The sequence below is a fragment of the Antedon bifida genome, chromosome 4 (genome assembly GCF_963402885.1).
Source record: "Antedon bifida chromosome 4, ecAntBifi1.1, whole genome shotgun sequence".
Lineage (NCBI taxonomy): Eukaryota > Metazoa > Echinodermata > Crinoidea > Comatulida > Antedonidae > Antedon > Antedon bifida.
This window is the reverse complement of record NC_136229.1, coordinates 18,703,805-18,717,582: the sequence shown is the minus strand read 5'-3', so window position 1 is coordinate 18,717,582 and position 13,778 is coordinate 18,703,805. Positions and strand designations below refer to the sequence as shown.

The 13,778-nt window shown below is 33.4% G+C and overlaps 1 protein-coding gene across 2 annotated transcripts; it reads right to left on the bottom strand.

Annotated features, from left to right (window-relative positions):
- Window positions 1-1,787: 1,787 nt before the first annotated feature.
- Window positions 1,788-13,690, bottom strand: LOC144841137 (mitochondrial Rho GTPase 1-A-like). 2 transcript variants are annotated; one of them, XM_078697339.1, is made up of 17 exons: window positions 13,663-13,690; window positions 13,090-13,163; window positions 12,793-12,851; window positions 11,706-11,787; window positions 11,556-11,599; window positions 10,499-10,714; window positions 10,054-10,254; window positions 9,664-9,772; window positions 8,561-8,681; window positions 8,141-8,225; window positions 7,516-7,661; window positions 7,001-7,104; window positions 6,344-6,555; window positions 5,515-5,640; window positions 4,916-5,112; window positions 3,767-3,856; window positions 1,788-2,336 (listed from the first exon to the last, which is right to left on the bottom strand). In XM_078697339.1, the coding sequence occupies exons 2-17, from the start codon at window positions 13,139-13,141 to the stop codon at window positions 2,222-2,224; spliced, it is 1,959 nt and encodes a 652-aa protein (XP_078553465.1). In that variant the 5' UTR covers window positions 13,142-13,163; window positions 13,663-13,690; the 3' UTR covers window positions 1,788-2,221. The 2 variants fall into 2 exon arrangements, with proteins under 2 accessions (XP_078553465.1, XP_078553466.1); XM_078697340.1 differs by lacking the exon at window positions 3,767-3,856.
- Between the last annotated feature and the right edge of the window lie 88 nt (window positions 13,691-13,778).

Sequence of the window (13,778 nt, the reverse complement as noted above, 5' to 3'; positions counted from 1 at the left end):
ATTGAGATCTTATTATAAACCGGTGGAATGCTGTTGCTCGCGGGAAAATTTTAAAGAATACTATAATTATATGGTCACTTGCTTATATAAACTGAATGCCGTAAGAATCTCCTTGATTCACTACTAAAGACCCATTGATAAGAAATTCCATTCCGCGTGATGGAAATATTACTGAAGTTGAAATACGTACTTATTTTACTACGTAAATCTTATTACCTTGAATGAAACAGTTCATGTGAATAATTGGGTATAGGTGGATGGGTGAGTTACCATTGGTTTCAATGCTATAAATTACTATCTCTTCGTTTAGGCTTAGTTAATTTCCCGGGTAAGTTGGTTCATGGTCCAACTATGTGTGTCCTGTGTAAATACTGTAACTAAAGCTCTGTCTACACTATCAAACTAGTTTGACAAAAACAATGTGATGTGCCCAAATATGGTAGTGATATGGCCAAATATGGTAGTGATATGACATCATGTCAATATCTTAAGCACATCACATTTTTTGTCACATAAAGTTTGCTAGTGTAGACAGAGCTTAAGCCCCAACTAAGTCTATTTCGTTCATAACAACCGGAATATACAGTATACAGTTGGTTCGTCATCAATGCTTTGGACGATCAAAAAAAAAATATAAATAGAATATAAATGTTTTAACCATATTTTATTTGGTACTCATAACTATCAGCGGTAAGAAACATTCACCGCAAGACAAGAAATGAGATAATATTGTATTTTGTACAAATTGCTGTCGATACCCTTATTATTATTCTAAAGCTCCGTCTACACTATCAAACAAAAAAAAGTGCGATGTGTTCAAATATGGTAGTAATATACCCAAATATGGTAGTGATATGACATCATGTCCATATATGGGCACATCACAATTTGTTGTCACATAAAGTTTGATAGTGTAGACAAGGCTTAATATTAACTATTGTCATGTCCAAACGGACATTTTGAAAAACTTTCGGATAAACTTCACAATTAAATATTACGGGCATTGTATTATTTTTAATACTTACAAAACCATGTCAAAACTACTGCAGTTACTGCAGTACAAACAAAAGTTCTATAATTAGAAAGCAAACTCGGTTGAAGCAAGAAGTTATAATAACCCCTTGATTGCCAAAGAAGCAGTTGTACTGCAGTAACTTCTTCAGAAACAGTATTGACATAGTCATTTAATACATAATTTAAAATAATTGTGTACCCCAGATTAACAGGTGAAATCCCTTACGTAACCAACACGCTTGTTTTCTATACATCTACTTAACAAATTTATGAATATCATAAATTAAATCGTCCTTCTATGGCTTCCTTAACGTTTAAAAAGGAATGCAATAGAAACAAAAGCCTTGGAAGAAAATCAAAATATATCCAATACATTCTACTACGAAATATTCCTGATAATTATTCCATATTATTCACAGAGTATGCTTTATGATTTAATTCAAATATTAATAAATTAAACTACAAAACAGCATGCATTCTGGGAAGCCTACTGTGGTTACTGCAGTATTTAATGTTGTTACTGCAGTATTGTTTCAAGTTTACTTAGGTACTGTAAATTGATTTAACATATGAATTTTTTATTTTAATTTATATCTATACAAAGATGTGCTATTACTGCAGTAATTTTACTTCAGCTGCTGTTTAAAATACACCTAGTATTGCAGATGTTTTAAATTAAGACTAACAACGAAATTTAATTATTTGTAGTGCTGAATCTCACTGTGAATTTTGTAATCATGTTTTTCTTATTCTTTCTTTTTTACTACCTTGAATAGATTCAAAGTTAAACAAACAAACTATCAAACAATACTGATTACTTGTTGATGTAAAACCTTTTATATTACATATATCAGTAAATTTGCTAAATAAAGAGAATTGTTAACAGTCTACTGCAGTTATACCAAATACTGCAGTATCTAACAGCATGAACTTGTTGTTCTTGGCAGTGAGAATAAACATAAAATAAACCTAAATAATGATGTAATTGATTCAATACCATTATTTATGTTTCCCTAATAATGACCAGTTTTCTTTGTCAATAAAGTATAGCTAACTTAACAACAGCTTATTTTATATAAAGCACAGGATTCATAGCGGATATTTTCTACTGCAGTTACTGCAGTAAATATTGCCAGAAGCACTTCCATCCCAACTTAACAAATACTTAAATGTCATTAAAGCATAAGATTCCTAGCATTACATAGTGTTATTTAGACTTGTAATATTTGTATAGAAAATAACCAGTGGCTCCGACTACTACAATTCCTAGGCCTGACACTAGCCAGTAGCTGCTTCCTTGCGGAGCAATACCTTTCATATGCCTGAAGGAAAAACAAAGAAAAAAAACCAAGGATTAGTATATTTCTGCTGGTATTATTAAAAGATCTGTATGTTGTGTAGACTATTGGGTAAGAAATATGTCACTCATATAGCTGGATTAGCACTCATATACACTATAACTGTTAAAAAATCACCCATAAACAACAGACCATGGGCCTAGCTAATATTCTATGAACTTTTTATACAACATGCACAATACAGGTATACATTTATCACCTCACTCATAAAATGGTACAATGCTAATTAGAACTAAAGGAAAGTAAAACATGTATAAACAATTTTAAAAACGGCAATTAATAGCTAGGAACTCTAACCCTATCATATTAAAACATCAGAGCAAATAAAAATTACATACAAATGACAGGGTTTGGGATGGTTGGAGGGGGTGGGGGTGATGGTAGGGTCATTACATTACTCTACACTAATTAAAGGCTACTTAATTTATAGGTACACACCTCACTCTTTTTATATGTACATTACGTGTATAAAAGCCTGGGATTAGATGTGCTTAGGAATGCTACAGTATATTATTGTTTTCAAGGTCCCAAAAAGTATTTAAGTAAAACTTATATTGAGAGAATTGAACTGGAAACAAATGACAAGTCACATGAATAGAAATAGGAAACAACAAGATTGTAAGAGCATAACATATAGGTAGCATGCAAAATCAGGGGAAAGCTCACAAACATATCCACTAATTCTCAATTTCAAGTTTTTCTTCAGTGCAAGAAATATGTTAAAAATAAATACTGAAAATATAGACAATTCTAAGCTATATTAATTAGTGAATTTCATAATTGTAGACTTGCGTGATAACTAGATTAAAAACCAATAATATTTTAAAACTAAAAAATAGAAAAAAGAAATTAACAAATTATAAGAACTTCTGTATTAATAAGCAAATATCTGAAAATAAAAAATTAATGAATGAAAATATTGAAATATTTGTTTGTTTGGGCAGTGGCACCGTTGCTCGATTGCTGGCCTAGGATGCAGGATTTTCTTCATAATAAATCAGGGCCACCAAGGCCTCAAAATGAGACTGAAGATTACAACATAGAATATTTTTTTTAATTCTGTAGTGAGCTAACTACTGGAAATTGTTTATTTAAATACATTATTTTATTTAAATGTGCAAGTGTTTTCATGCTTTTTGAAAGGGCTGTTGCATTGTTAAGCGTATCAACAAACAACCGTGTTAGGACATTATATTCAAATTATACAATTGTTTACTGTAGTGTAATAACTTTGCTTACTGCAGTAACTTTAAGATAGGAATTAGGAAAACAATTATTGAAAAAAAAAAAAAAAAAATGCTGTTAAGTGCACTGGGCTGCAAATTGTTTCTGGACATTAGTAGGCTCCATGCAGCAGTTGCATGCAAGATCTGACACAAAACAATAAGAGTAACCTGTTGTCAAAAAAGAAAGAGCCGAGTATAGTATCCTTGATCCAGACAGCAGATGGATGTTCAACAAGAAGGCCTACACCTTTAAAACGGCTGAAATAAATAACAGAAGGTTTGTAGAACTGTCTCAACAAGTTACACTACAGAGGTAGTACAGTGGTATCAATTTTAGATAAAAACTATTTTTAGAAAGCATTCGCTATGTATTAAAGTAGTACAGTACAGCAGTATATTATTTGTACAATAAAAACACTGATTTTTTAAACTCCGATAGGCTAAAAGCTTTGCTAATCAAACATTACACAGATAGACACAGACAGACACATACACAGCAACAGTGGTATATACACAGCGACACACAGTATTTTCATTCATGATTAAAAACAAACAGTGAACAGTAAGCTATTTTTGTGCAAGAATTTGGGTAAAGCGTGGTAGGCTCAGCTAATCATGCCTGTAACAGTAAAAACACTATTATTATCAGATGATAAAGTTTCAAAATACAAAAATTGGAAGGCATGCCTTATGGAACAAAGTAATGCAAATTTATAACCACAGCTGGTATTGTAAATACTACATAACCACACTATGTGTTTGTATATTGTATATATGTAGATATGTCTTAACTTGAATAAATATAAGAAATAAAGCTTTTACAAAAATAATAAAGATGGTGTTTAACTCTTGGAATTTCAAGTTAAGTGATTTTAAGTAATAAAATTCTTTTGCCGTTTGATGGATTTAATAAAGAAAATAAAGTGAAATAAGTGATATAATGAAAAGCCTACAAAAGGAAATGATGTCACATAGCAACTTTTGTTCTTACCAACAGTAAAATGTCTATAAACAAATCATGTATCTAATGCTATCTGGATAGGAATGAGGAGGAAGGGAAATAGAGGGGGTGAGAGATGGGGGTGGAGTTTGAAATGGAGGATGGAGGAAGAGGTGAGGCTGGTGTTTAAAACGGAATGTGGAGGAAAAGGTAGGGGCTAGAGGGTGGAGTTTGAAATGGAGGGTGGTGGAAGAGGTGGGGGCTGGAGGATGGAGTTTGAAATGGAGGGTGGAGGAAGAGGTGGGGGCTGGAGGGTGGAGGAGGAGGTGGGGGCTGTAAGAATGGTTAAATAATCAACGATGACCAAGAACACTTACGGATAGGCAGCAACAGTCGATAACTTTGTATACACATCTTTATTTGGTCGTGCCTTGCTGGAGAAAGTCTGTGGGGGCGGCAGATTATGCTGCGAACAAAACTGCGCAGGCTGTACTTCATGATCCTGCCGAACAGGATGCATGTCACTCTTTGCAGCAATCATTAAACATGGCACGTTTAGCCTTTCAAAATGTGTCTAGAGAAATTAAAAACATCAATGAAACAAAAAGCAATGTAGGTGTAAATCTCTGTCTACACAATAAAACTAGTTTGACAATAAAAGTGTGATGTGCTCAAATGTGGTAGTGATATGGTCAAATATGGTAGTGATATGTCATCATGTCCAGATATGGGCACATCACATTTTTGTTGTCACATAAAGTTTGATAGTATAGACAAGGCTTTAGAGCTTCAAGAGGAGGATGAATCATACAGTCCAACTTTCCTTTAACAAAATCTTTTTAAAAAAAAATAAAAAATAAAAAAAAAATAAAAAAAAGGAAAAATTTCTGACAACCTAAAGCTTAATTCAAACATAAATCAATTTTCACCTAGTCTTCCAACCTAAATTATAAACTAAAATGATGATAAACTTTACCTTAAAATTGTGGACAGCATATTCAAATGTCCTTGCGTCTGATATATCATACATTAAACAGGCCACATCGCAAGCTAAATCCTCTGACGTTAACTCATCTGAAATTCCTACATCAATTTCATGAAGCTACAAAAGGGAAATTATTATTAATTCTAAACGAAAGCTAAGAGACCAAGAAAATTTAGGTAAATTTAAGATCAAGTGTTTCTTGAGAGATGGGTAATAGTAAGCTTTCCTTTCAAGATGGTAAACAAAGAAGAGGGTAATCAAACAGACCAAAACGACGTGTGTAATGCTCTGTCTACATTCTCAAACTAGTTTGACAAAACAGTGTGGTGTGGCAAAATATGGTAGTGATATGACATCATCATGTCCATATATGGGCACATCACATGTTTTGTCACATAAAGTTTGATAATGTAGACAGACCTTAACAGACAGAATACACATTCCAATCACAGGTTTGTTCAACTAGTCTCCTTCACCTACTATCCCCAAACGAATATTATTTTTAAAATAGCCAGTGGTCACGAATCATGTGACAAATGCTATAACTGGTCACATCAATCAAATAACAATCTTCAGCAGATTCATATTATATGGAGTGGTGTTGTGGCTTGGTGGTTATAATGGTTGGCTACCAATCCCAGGGTCCCACTCCCAAAGCCTTGTAATAAGACTTTGTTTATGTAGAGCATTTTGTGTATATGTTTGTCACCTTTAAGAATGAATTCGCTTATGGTTATTCTTGGCAATTTGCCTAAATGTATGAGAAAAAAAAGAAAGAAGAATATAGCAATAAACATAAATGCATAATATAATCACTCACCAGTAGGTACTTCTCTTGACCGTAAACTTGTATCGTATTTATAACATAAGATGATAAGTGTTCTGGTTTCATGTTGGGCGAGTCTAACGTCCGCGACACAAGACCTTGTAAGAACGATGTTTTACCGACGCCTTTCGGTCCAATCACATTGCATTGGAATACGGTCTTTGATGTCTGCCTTTTTTCAACATCAATTTTTCTATCTCTTGTTACTGTAATGAAATATTATACAAATATTTACTGGGCTGAGGGGCATGGTTAAAAATCTTTTATCCCGAGACGAAGTTGAGGGATACAGTATGTCTCCAGATCACTGAGGGCTATAGTTTTTACCGTGCCCTGATGATTATAGCATGTGTGGATCAGATTGCATTGAAGATAGGAAGAAAACAGACATGCCCAGTTTAGCCGGTCTATAGAACGAGGGTATGGCAATAACTATAGACCGGCGATTAACCAATCAGATGCTGTGAATTGAAAGGTATATAATCAATACTATAAGTTGAGAGTTATTCTTCATATTTTATCAATATAATTGCTTTCTTTGAATGTACTACTACTAATAAAAGTATTTTTTTTAGTGACCTATGATTAATAGCCACTAGTGAGAATCAGATTCTGCACTATCTCACTATATCATAAACAACAGCATGTTACCTATTATAGCGGAGAGTTGATTCTCGTGATCTGCCATGATATACCTGTAGCCTAGGTACGCTAGGTATTCCAGTGTCCTTGGAACATCCAGAAGTGTTGTTAACCTAAAAATTAAATACACTTTAGCAATCTTTTTTTTAATAACTTTTATTACTAATGCTACAAAATGTCTAATTTTGTAACGTGTGGTCTTTTGTGTGACACACAATGACCAAATTTGCATATTTTCTATCTTTCTCTAAACAGTAAACAAGTATGATTTTGGGATTGGGGATTATCTATTAGCATTTATTTGAAGAAGCTCATCTTGTAAGACCTTGTCTACACTATCAAACTTTATCTGTCAAAATGATGGCATTACGTCATATCACTACCATATTTAAGCATAGCATTACCATATATGGGCACATCAAACTTTGTTGACACATGAAGTTTGATAGTGTAGACAAGGTTTAACTGAGAGGACAGTCGGGTCAGGTTAAAAGAAACCATCAGATGGTAATACGGATACTTACGTCCACTGAGCAAGATATCCTTGTAATGTTATCCAGCCATTTTCATTTGTTTCCACAGACATGTTGACATCTGGACCCCATGGAACTATTGGACAGGTTGAGAACATGCTTTGCAGTTCTACGGGTGACAGAGCTCCATCCTTATCCTAAATGACAATAAAAATTTATTTTATTCAAGCCATAACATCGGCAAGGGTACGAGGCTCACTTGCTTCATGGTTCTGGTGGTAGAAAGTCTTCTCGGACTATAAACCGTAGGTCCAGTGTTCACATCTAGCTCATGTGCACTTTAAAGAACCTAGTAAATCTTTCGAGACGAGTAGGGGGTTACCTCAGTTTACTAGTTCACACTCAGCCACTGTGTCATAGACAGACGAGAGAGCGCCTTATAGTGGCTGCATTGACATGATGTGACCCTTAGGGGAGAAGCATGTAGTTGAAAAGTGTAACATCCAAGCATACAGCGCATAGAGAGTATTTGTATTATGCGATATACAAATTAAAAACCATTAACTATAATTCAAAACACAGATAAAAAAACTTTAACTTAAACCTATTAAAAGATAGATAAAAACATAAACTCATTCTATATGGGAAAATATTTGTTATATTATTAGTTATATACCTGATCATATTTTTCAAAAAGTGTTGTTAAGAACTGATACCCAAGATGAGACAGTTCAGTAGAAGATCCTCGACCAACTCTTAACCTAAAAGTATTTAGAAATAGAAATTAGTATTTAATAAAAAATAATTCTAAAACTAGGATATGAATGCCAGACTGGAATACGTAAAAAATTAAACACAAAATTAGTTTTGGGAGTGGGAGTATAAAAACCTGTTTACATTGCATACCAAATCTACAGTGTTTACACACACTGAGGGCTGTGTTTTGTATGAAGATTTCTAGTCCATGTGAAATGGGTATAATAAAGGACCATAATATAGTGTAGAGGCGCAAGCGACCATCCGTAAACACATAGTGTGTGTGTATTTATACTTGAGGGTCTGTTTGGTTTCAGCTTAGAAAGTAATGTTGTTTTACCTTGGTCTTAAATAATCTGATGTTAACTTTAAATGGTCATTATATCCAAACTTTCTCAACACTGTCCAAGTGGTCTCATGACGACCACGCTGAATAAACAGAGTATGTAAAAACAAGAAACCTGTAAAAGTCAGAAATAAGTAAAACTGAATTACAAATGTGTTGCTACAAATTATAATATATTATCTATCACTGTGGCACGTAATGTGTTGAGCCTTGATTATGTACGAGTTTGAGTCACTCAAATGTGAAAAATCTTGAATATGAGTTTGAGACACTTGGAAATGTGAAAAGTCTTGAATTTGTATGAGTTTGAGTTACTTGAAATGTGAACAGTCTTGAATATGTATGAATTTGAGTCACTCAAAATGTGAACAGCCTTGAATATATATGAGTTTGAGTCACTTGAAATGTGAACATCCTTGAATATGTATGAATTTGAGTCACTCAAAATGTGAACAGCCTTGAATATATATGAGTTTGAGTCACTTGAAATGTGAACATCCTTGAATATGTATGAATTTGAGTCACTCAAAATGTGAACATCCTTGAATATATATGAGTTTGAGTCACTTGAAATGTGAACATCCTTGAATATGTACGAGTTTGAGTTACTTGAAATGTGAATAGTCTTGAATATGTATGAGTTTGAGTCACTCGAAATGTGAATAGTCTTGAATATGTATGAGTTTGAGTCACTCGAAATGTGAACAGTCTTGAATATGTATGAGTTTGAGTCACTTGAAATGTGAATAGTCTTGAATATGTACGAGTTTGAGTCACTTGAAATGTGAATAGTCTTGAATATGTACGAGTTTGAGTCACTCGAAATGTGAATAGTCTTGAATATGTATGAGTTTGAGTCACTTGAAATGTGAACATCCTTGAATATGTATGAATTTGAGTCACTTGAAATGTGAATAGTCTTGAATATGTACGAGTTTGAGTCACTCGAAATGTGAATAGTCTTGAATATGTATGAGTTTGAGTCACTCGAAATGTGAATAGTCTTGAATATGTATGAGTTTCAGTCACTCGAAATGTGAACAGTCTTGAATATGTATGAGTTTGAGTTACTCAAAATGTGTAATCTTGAATCTTACCAATCTGGGTAAGGCCATTGTTCATGACACCTTCAGGTACATTCTTCTTAACTACCGTTTTTACGTCATCTAGCGCCTGTGGTTGCAGTGGGGCATTGAAACATCTCCTCTGAAATTGTAAATATTGTTGAATATTTAATTTACTAATAAAATTAATAATATTGATCTTTACTCTGATCTTACATGGCAAAAAAGAAAAGCAGCTAAGAACTAAGTTAAAAGAGTAATTGTTGAAACACAATGATTGTAAATCTATGTCTACACTACCGAACTAGTTTGACAAAAAAAGTGTGATGTGCCCAAATATGGTAGTGATATGCCCAAATATGGTAGTGATAAGCCCAAATATGGTAGTGATAGAATGGGTACAGTTGCAATTACAATTATTACCTGAAAAAGATTTAATTCATAATCATTCAAAACACCGTCATTGTCCAAATCGCAAATTGTAAATATCCTAGACAGCGCCCTCTTGCATTCTGATTTGAGTTCTTTATCTTCAGAGTTGTAAAGCGGCCCTGTGGGATGTAGAACAGCTTTCTGTGCGTAGAAGAACAACTCGGATATATTCTTCAGATTTCTAGCCGAACACTAAAAAAATCATAAAAATGAAGAATTTATGAAGCATCAATTAATAGGCGACAACTGGCAATATGGCACAATGGAAGGGAACCAGACTTGTATGAAAGAAGAAATCAGTTCAGGATTGCAAGTACTGCTCTATATAAGACTTTTTTTTAAATTTGCTTTCCTTTAAAATACAGAGCTCATATAAACAGTTACATACATAATACAGTAAAAATAAATTAAATACAACGACAAATACACAGCTTACCTCAACACATGTTTCAATCTCTGCATAGTCATTCATAATTGGCACAACAGTTTCCAAGCTGTTGGCATCTGCTTGGTCTGACTTATTACCAACTAGGATGAGTGGCGTGTTGTGATCAGGTCCTAGGGTACTCCTGATCAACGGAAGCCAGTACTCTGTGATAGAATTAATTGATTTGCCATCGTCTACAGCGTATACGACGCATAGTACATCTGCCTAAATAACATAAAAATGATAATATAATGTTACTCATCATCTTATCTGAAATAGCCGGTAGGCTAAAATCTCTACCATGTTAGACTTTTATGCAAATTAACATTTGGATTGATACATAATATAACGCAGTGTGTTAAATATTATGTCTACCGCGTTAGGATACTTTGGAGACGCTTCCTTATTAACCATGCATTTAAAAGTTATATTACCTGATTAAGCTGATTCATGTTGCTAATATTTACCCTCATTCTATCACCCGAATTCCAGTGCTGTATCTCCACATACTATCTATTTCTAAAGTATCATAGGTATATTTTCGTATTTTATACAGCATCTCATTCATGAATGTGCCTGTATCATCTACGGTTAGGTTAAAGCACTGTCTACACTATCAAACTTCATGTGACAAAAAAATGTAATGTGCCCATATATGGACATGATGATGTCATATCACTACCCTATTTGAGCATATCACTACCCTATTTGAGCATATCACTAGCATATTAGGGCACATCACACTTTTTTTGTCAAACTAATTTGATAGTGTAGACAGAGCTTTAGGTTGCTACTAGATATATGTGACAATTATGTGAAACACATGTGATGATGTATTATCAAATATTCCTATGACACTTCGGAAATAGATACAGTAAAAGTAGATGACTTTCAATCATTCTCCCATAATTGGTATAATTTCATCATCAGTAGCTCTACATACATGACAACATGATTGTTCACACAAATCTCAACTTTTGCAACAAGATTATTTTCAAGACATGAATAATTAAAATTTAAATGTGGGTATTAGAATACTGTATATTTCAATTTATATAAAACTTACTTTTTCAAGTTCCTCAAGTAAAATTTCTTCCGATTGTTCTTTAACTAAACGAATAAAAATAAAGAAAAACTTAAAGCTGTTCAAAGATGAGTACACAACACTAAATCAAATGACTGAACTAAAGATATAATAAATGATATGATGGCCTACCTGAATAATCAACTATATGTGTTGGAACTTTTTCAGGGGTGACATCTGGTGGGATGGTAATCTCCTCAGCTCTTGCTGGTACCTAAGGAAAGAAACAATGAAATTGGGTTTTTAAAAAATCCTTAAATTAGGGATGTATGGGTTGTAGAACAAATATTATGGTGGCTGGTTAACAGCATATTAAGCCTTGACTACACTATCAAACTTTATGTGTGACAAAAAAATGTGATGTGCCCATTTATGGACATGATGATGTCATAAAGGATATTAAAACATTGTGATGATTGGGTACTGCAAACTGGATGGCCACGCCTACCTCCACACATCTACAACATGGTACAAGGATTTAATAGGATTTAACTAAAATGGAGGTAGGCAAGATCACTTAATCAAGGATGAAGAAGTATTTTAAGGTTTTAAAACCCAGCTCTTTATTGGAGCTGTGTAGATGGGTCTTTACTTCTCCTCTGCCCAGTGCTGATCTAAAGAACTATCAATAAAACCCAGTCATGCTTTGACCTTTACTTGACCTTTTAATTAAGACAGTAGAGTATTAAGTATGATTGGCAATATTTACACAAAATTAAACATCATTATTTAAAGGGAACTACACTTCAGCAGCACGATTGTTTCCTGCAGTTAAGACAAACATCCTTTCCAAATATGGCACTAATATTTGCATATATTAATGTATCGGTATAAAATTTGTTTCCAGTCAATTTGAATTAATAATTTTAATACTAGTAGTAATGCAATACCCTGTAAATATCAATCATCGTGGAGTTTGTGTACAGTACTGACTTGGGTATAAAGCTCTTGCCAGAAGTACTGTAACTTTTTTTTCTAACAAAAGGATGCAGAGTTTCGGAGATCAAAGGGTTTATCTGTGGCTGCGACAGGATCAGTTCCACGCCCCTTAACAGAGACACTGCGCGCCGCGGAGAATATGTACATAGTACAGTACTACATGATATTTGTCGCAGCCAGACATAAGATCAATGGACTGTTATAAGTTCCTATATTGGTAAGGCGAGGTCAGTGTCCTGTTGTTAGAATGCCTTGGGTATACTGTAATAGATTATCATACCTCTTCTGGAAATTCTTCACTAACCAATGACAAAATCAAAGAAGTTTTACCAACTCCAGCTAAAATGAAAAAAAAGATACAAAATATACAGTACTTTGCTTTGTACAAAACAGTGAGATTTAGTTTGTATACTGTAGACTTTTGTCTTTCCAAATATGTCAATAATAAATTTATTTAATAGGCCTACTGATTTAAATAACCATACATGCACACAAAACTGTAATTTTGTTTTACATTTGCATTGTTAAATGTTATTGTTAATAAACTATAAAATTGTTTTTGAGAAATAAAACTTACAATCCCCAACAAGTAGAATTCGTACATCTTTTCTATTATGAATTGTTGTCATCTTGGTTTATTACATGTCACGTCTATATGAAAATGAGGCAATTTCATTACTCAAATAAACCTCCATGCTCAATTTAAAAAAAACAATTCATTACATAATTTCATTAGCATTAATTTTTTAAACAAAATGATTAAAAAAACAGTCAAACAAACAAACAATTAACAAGAAAAAAAAAGATACAATTAAAAGTGAAAAAGTGCTTACAACCCTATATTTCAAACTAAAAATTTTAAATGGAGAGTTCCAGTTCTAACCGAGAAGTAAGCTAAGCCCTGAAAGCCCACACAAAGGACAACATATAGGTAGAACACACCGCCTTTGACACGGCGTGAAAATGCCGATGTGATATGCCAATAAGTGGCCTAGCTTATATGTGACAAATAACGTTACAAAATCGAATTAAAATCTTATTTTTGTATCATTTACATTGCATTCAAATTAAGAACAATTCCTCACACTTTTAGTAAGAAATTAATATGACATTAATGATAAAATATTAACTTTCGTTGACTATAACTTACCGTAACATGGAATCGATGAGTAATTTTTCTCACGTAACACACACATTCGACCTGACCCTTGACCTTAACTTCTTTTTTTGCGCGCTTATGAAAATCGCCACAAAATTTTGTTTAAA

Coding starts and splice junctions, on each gene's coding strand:
- LOC144841137 (XM_078697339.1), bottom strand. CDS start 13,141: ATGACAACAATTCATAATAGAAAAGATGTACGAATTCTACTTGTTGGG. Junction 9,773..10,053: donor ATGAATTAAATCTTTTTCAG/GTAATAATTGTA, acceptor TTACAATTTCAG/AGGAGATGTTTCAATGCCCC. Junction 5,641..6,343: donor GTCAAGAGAAGTACCTACTG/GTGAGTGATTAT, acceptor TCCCTTTTGTAG/CTTCATGAAATTGATGTAGG.